Below are 6,000 nucleotides of genomic sequence, written 5' to 3' on the forward strand. Positions count from 1 at the left end.
TCTTTTTTCTCAGATAATTAGAAATCTGAGACTTCTTACACATTCTAACATTTACTCTAGTTTGCAGAAATTCTTTGACCACATTGTCCAGTTTCTGGTAGGAAAAATACAACATAGTCCTAACTTCCTTTAGTGCTTCACAAAGCAGCTCAGCCTTTTCCTTGAGTTTGTTTGTATGTTGTCTGTTTATTGATTAAGTGGCTTTTTCTTCTCAGTCATCTAGAGTTGTTTTCAAACTTTCCTTGAAGCATGTCATACCTCTTAGTAGACATTGGTTTCCACACTGATACATGATTTATTGTCAGGATTTTAGGAAGTGAGGGCCCACCTTTGATGGTGGATCACTCATAGGTTCCTTCTTGGGAACACTAAGCTGTTTCTTCATGGTGCCTCTTTCTTCTTGTATCACAAGGATATTTCTCATTTCAAATTATGACTTCCTGTGGCCTTTGATAACATTGAAGCCAAATAGCAGAAGACATACTAGTCTTTCTTTTCTTTTTCCTATTTAATATTCTGGTATAAAATGATTGATTTTCCTCCAGGCTTTGTTGTATTCTCAATTAAAAATATGTCTTTGAAAAACTACATGATTGATTTGGGTTTCTAAGCTATTTTTCCAAGAAATGAGTTAGTTTTCTTGTTGGTTTGTTGCAGAAACTTAACAGCATGTCCCAGAGCCTCTCATTTTTCTTTATACAACTTAATTGTTGTTGTTATCTGCTATCAAGTCAGTCCGGACTCATAGTGACCCTATGTGCAACAGAATGAAACACTGCCTGGTCCTGCACCTCCTCACATCATTGATATGTTTGAGCCCATTGTTACAGCCACTGTGAATCCATCTCATAGAAGGTTTTCCTCTGTTTTGCTGACCTACTGTACCAAGCATGATGTCCTTCTCTAGGGAATGATCCCTTCTGGTAACATGTCCAAAGTGTGTGAGACAAAGTCTCACCATCCTTGCTTCTAAGCAACATTCTAACTGTACTTCTTCCAAGACTAATTTGTTTGTTCTTCTGGCAGTCCATGATATATTCAGTATTCTTTGCCAGAACCATAATTCAAAGGCATTAATTCTTTGGTCTTGAGACTTAATACCAGTGCAAAGTCAATGTCATTGGGAACATATTTTAGGCTTCAACTGAGAGCCAAAGATTTTGATAAGTGTTTTATAAGCTTTATCAGATAATAGTTTTATCCGTTGATTGCTTATAATCTGATATAGGCAGCAGTGACATAGGCATTTGACTGCTAACCAGAAGGCTGATGGTTCAAACCTACCAGCCACTCCTCGGAAGGAAGATTGGGCAGTCTACTTCTGTAGTGATACCGCCTCAGAAACCCAAGGAGGGGTCGCTATGAGTCAGATCTGACTCGATGGCAGTGAGTTTTTTTTTTTGTTGTTTGGTACAGGCAAATATAAAGGCCTGAAGAAAACTTGACCAGCACATGAGAAAGTGTAGACAGTGTGATCTGTGTGGAATTCACTCCCTGCTGATCTTCTGGCTAAAGGAACCTCAGTGGAAATGGTAAGACATGGGGTTTAAATGAATGAGGAGGTGGTATTTAATAGATTGATGTGGTTGATTAGATGAATAACGCATTAAATAGTTCTACCCAAAAGGAATCAAGCTGACAAGGGAGAGGAAACTGGGAAAGTGAGGTTACTATAGAACTTTTACAATGGTGCCAGATCCACAGGACAACCAAGACCAAAGATGGTGGTGGGGTTTTTGAAACAACAAATAGAAAGGAAATTGAGGCAACATGTTTGAAGAATGAAAAAGAATCATACTTACCTCCCCCTCCAAAAAAAAAAAAAAAAGTACCCTGAATTTAAGAAGAAAAGACATGACCCAGACCCACACAAGCATAGTCCCAACTGATTATTAACATTACTGTTGAAGGAACTACTCCAAAACATTTATTACAGTTGCAGTGTTTCTATCAGCTGGTGAAAATTATGAGCAGCTTAAATTTTCAGTACTCTTCTGTATTTTGTATTATAAGCAATTAATATTTTTATTGTTTTTTGTTAGTTGCTGTTGAGTCATTTCCAACTAAGGGCAGCTCCAAGTGGGCAGCATAGAATTGTGCAAAATTTGATACTTTTGTAATAATTTTTAAAAAAAAAATCATAAAGGGAAAGTATCACTTTTAAAATGAGCAGAGCACAGACTAAAGTTTGTCTGTAAGATATAAAGATTTGGGAGATATGAATAAAGGTAAAAGTAATAAAAATAATAATAGATCTAATAAGAAGCCAAATTTGTGGGAGGAAAAATTGTATTAACTTAACATTTACTTCAAGATGATTTGTTTAGAAAGTCAGTAATATGGTTTTGACTATATCAAGGAGCAAGACCTGAAGAAGACTTAACTGATCTTAATTTGAATTGGTTGGTTGCTAACCACTTTGAATACCTTCTGTATAGACTGTACATCTTTGCAAATAGCTACCAAAAGTTACAGGAAGATTTGGAAGCAAGATAGAGAAAACAGAGAAACAAAAGGTAATAGTATTACCTTTACACAGGAACTGCCTGAGTCATAGTTTAGGAAAGAAAAATCATAAGAAAATGATTGGATGCTAATGGATATTGACATTATACAGTAGTTTTTCCCTTCTGCACTGGAGGAGGTAGAAAGAACTGAGGAGTTTTGAGTTTTGGACCTATTTCTGGCACTGCCTTTGAAGATGTCCCTTGAACAAGTTGGTAGTTTAGGTCTCCTGGACATGTCACATATATTAAAAGAAGACTTCGATGGATTTAGTGGTTCTTAATTCAGTGAGCCATTTACTGGCATAGTTTTTGTGTGGATGAGATGCAGAAAAGCATGGCCTGATAGGCAGTACATGAGCTGGATCTGCCTTTTTTTTTTTTGATACATGTTCTCAGAGAAGAACAGTAGGGATTGATGTCCATCACAGAGCATGCTTACTGCCTCACACATCCATGGGTGGTTGACTGAAGAATAGCCAACATGATAATCCAGATTCCAAGCATTTAGTCTGGTTGGAAGGATGGTCCAAACTAGAATGAAATTTAATAGGATTAGGCAAAGCCCTGCTTATGTTACGTTTTTTAAGGCAAGTGATTTACAGTAGACCCAAGATTACTTTGACTAAGGCGAAGGATTTTATGACTCATATGCTCGGTTTGATCACAAGTGTGATGCAGGTATAAGAAAAGCGAAGGGTACAATAACAGATATTTAGTGTTAAGGAACTTTGACAGATTGGAGCCTAGCATCAGACAAAACTACCAAGATTTAACATCACTGTTGTTGGACGTCATCAAGTCGGTTCCAACTCATAGTGGCCCTGTGTACAACAGAACAAAACAGTGCCCAGTGCCGCACCATCCTCACAGTCGTGCTGTCTTTGAGTCCGTTGCTGCAACCACCATGGCAATCTGTCTCCTCTCTTTGGCTAACACTCTACTTTACCAAGCATGATGTCCTTCTCCAGGGACTGGTCCTTTCTGATAACATGTCCGAAGTATGTGAGAGAAAGTCTCACCGTCCTTAATTCTAAAGAGCATTCTAATTGTGCTTCTTCCAAGGCAGATTTGTTTGTTCTTCTGGCAGTCCATGGTATGGTCAGTATTCTTCACCAGCACCATAATTCAAATGCATCAATTCTTTGGGCTTCCGAGATCTATCACTAGACCTTGATAAATGTCTTGGAACATGGCTGGATTCTGTTGAATTTGGATAGATCATTATTTTCATTTAGGAGTCTTTCAGTTCTCCGGAAATTCTTCAGGTATTAGAAACTTGTGAAAGAACTGGTGTTAACTCATTGGTGTTGAAAAGGGATGAGACGTAATATGTCTTACAGTTTTCATCATAATGGTGTATCACGCATCTGGGTACTGTCATCACTGCTCAGGGCCTTCCTGTGGCATTCCTTTGGCACCAGACATTATTTGCTTCAGTAGCTAATTGTTCTACACACAGCTCTTAAATGTGGTAGAATTATTGTAAATACTTTAAGTCTTTAGAACAAATATTTATTAATGTTTCATAAGCCTTAGGGGAAAGTATAAATAAACTTTAGGGGGAACCCATGAACCTTCTGAACATTTATGTGATTTTTTTATGCATATGTAATTTTTTTCTGGTGAAGAGTTCAGAGCTTTCATCAGAGTCTCAAACAATTTTCTTAAAAAAACTACCTCTTTGCATCATATATGTTGTCTGCTTCCCTGTAGGTAAACAAGGAAACATCTTGGTTTTGCTGCCTATCTGCTCTTGAGACCGGAGAGCTAATCCTCCCAGAAATGCCAGTGATTTGGCCCCACTGAGGTTTACAAAAACAGAGCTCCATTTTGTTCCCTGATTTTTTGTCTTGATAGACGTCTCAACATTAAAATAAATTAGAATGCCCCTCCCTTCTATGCCACACAGCAAAACTACTTCTTTGTTCTTAATCAGATTTAGGTTTATTACTTACAGAATCTGGGTTATTTTTTTCTGTTCACCTTTCAATTTGTGAGTACAAATTTGTTCCTTAGGAATATTTTGTTCTGAAGTAAGTTCCAGCAAAGCTTGATCTTCTCAGTAGGCTGTGTGTTTCATGTGGTTTTTCTTCCTTTTCAAATGCACAGGGTGCCAAAGCTTGCTTTCTGCGGGACATTCCCTTCTCGGCCATCTACTTCCCGTGCTATGCTCATGTGAAGGCTTCCTTTGCAAACGAAGATGGGCAGATTAGCCCAGGAAGCCTGCTCTTAGCTGGCGCTATAGCTGGTGAGTGTCCTTCACAGGGTTCTGTTACTTCCCCACCAGCCATCTCCCCCACCCTCATCCTGATGCACTGGAATTGTTTGCTGATAGTTTTTGACAGATACATATGTGTTATCCATAGATTCCTTTGAACAGCTACTGAAAAGGGAAAAAAAAATCTTACTTTGGCAGATTAGATTATTGAGCACTCTTAATTTCTTAATTCTAAAAAAGGCTCATTAAAAACTGGTTCATTTTATGGTATTGTTGGGAGTCCAAGTTACCTATCATTTCATAGTTTCACTTCATGATAACTGTTTGACCAGATGTAAACACTTGTATCTAGATACAAATGAGTGCATGAAAGTTGGTCTGTAATTTAAGCAATAGTTACTATCATTCGAAAAAAGAAATGTAGTAAAGACAGAAATGACTTGGGCCCATTAGATGTATCTTTTTTTCTCCTAGCTGTATAAGGTTATAAAGGAACTCTGTGTGTCTGTGTGTGTGTGTGTATATTAATAGATCACACATAGAGATGACTGTTTTTTTGCTTCCAGTGCTACAGTGAAAATATGAATAGAAGTAAAAATAGATATGGAAGTTGGCTTTTATAGCCCAATTAAATCCCCAAAGGAAATTTTGATTTTATCATTCTTTGATAGTCTTCCTTGTCCAAAAAGCTTAATGGAGGTGGAACAACCTGACTTAGTTCTCCAGGTGGTGAAAATATTTAAGGAGTTAATAAGCCCTAGGGCAGTCATGGGATGACTAGGTCCAAACATTTTTTATACAGGTGTTGTTCTCATCAGATATATGGCTAGAGTCTCTGTGCTTTTCCCCAAGACAGTGGTGACAAGAGAAGTTGTTTCCTGTTTTGTACGTTCCAATGTCTGGGCTGTAGCCTAGGGAATCCCTGGAGGCAGGAACCCATGTAGTTCTTCTTTCATTCTCTGCTAATCCCTGTTCTTCAAAAGCAGTGTTATTGAGACATGAGGCAGAGTTATTCTTTGCTGACTGCTCAAGAACCCAAATTGTACCAGTAGCTTTGAGACCACTGTGCCTACATTAAGAAAACACGATTTCAAGGCTAGAATATAGAATCACTCATTTTAATCCATTTAGCCATTGACTCACTGGCTTTTGTATGTCATTTACATATATATTAATATTTTTTTTTTTATTAGGATTTGGGTGAAGATTTACAGAGTAAATTCACTTTTCATACAGCAGTTCACATATACTTTGTCTCATGTCATTGACCAAAAT

General features: G+C 37.7%; 1 protein-coding gene across 1 annotated transcript in view; it reads left to right on the forward strand.

Moving 5' to 3' along the window:
* SLC25A13 (solute carrier family 25 member 13) overlaps window positions 1-6,000 on the forward strand; it is a 281,715-nt gene that overhangs the window by 262,743 nt on the left and 12,972 nt on the right. Inside the window, exon 15 of the mRNA XM_007939784.2 lies at window positions 4,617-4,755. Coding sequence (XP_007937975.1) covers window positions 4,617-4,755 — 139 coding nt within the window. The remainder of the gene's footprint in view (window positions 1-4,616; window positions 4,756-6,000) is intronic.

The sequence above is a fragment of the Orycteropus afer genome, unplaced genomic scaffold (genome assembly GCF_000298275.1).
Source record: "Orycteropus afer afer isolate SDZICR_OR568_19922 unplaced genomic scaffold, OryAfe1.0 scaffold00063, whole genome shotgun sequence".
Classification (NCBI taxonomy): Eukaryota; Metazoa; Chordata; class Mammalia; order Tubulidentata; family Orycteropodidae; genus Orycteropus; species Orycteropus afer.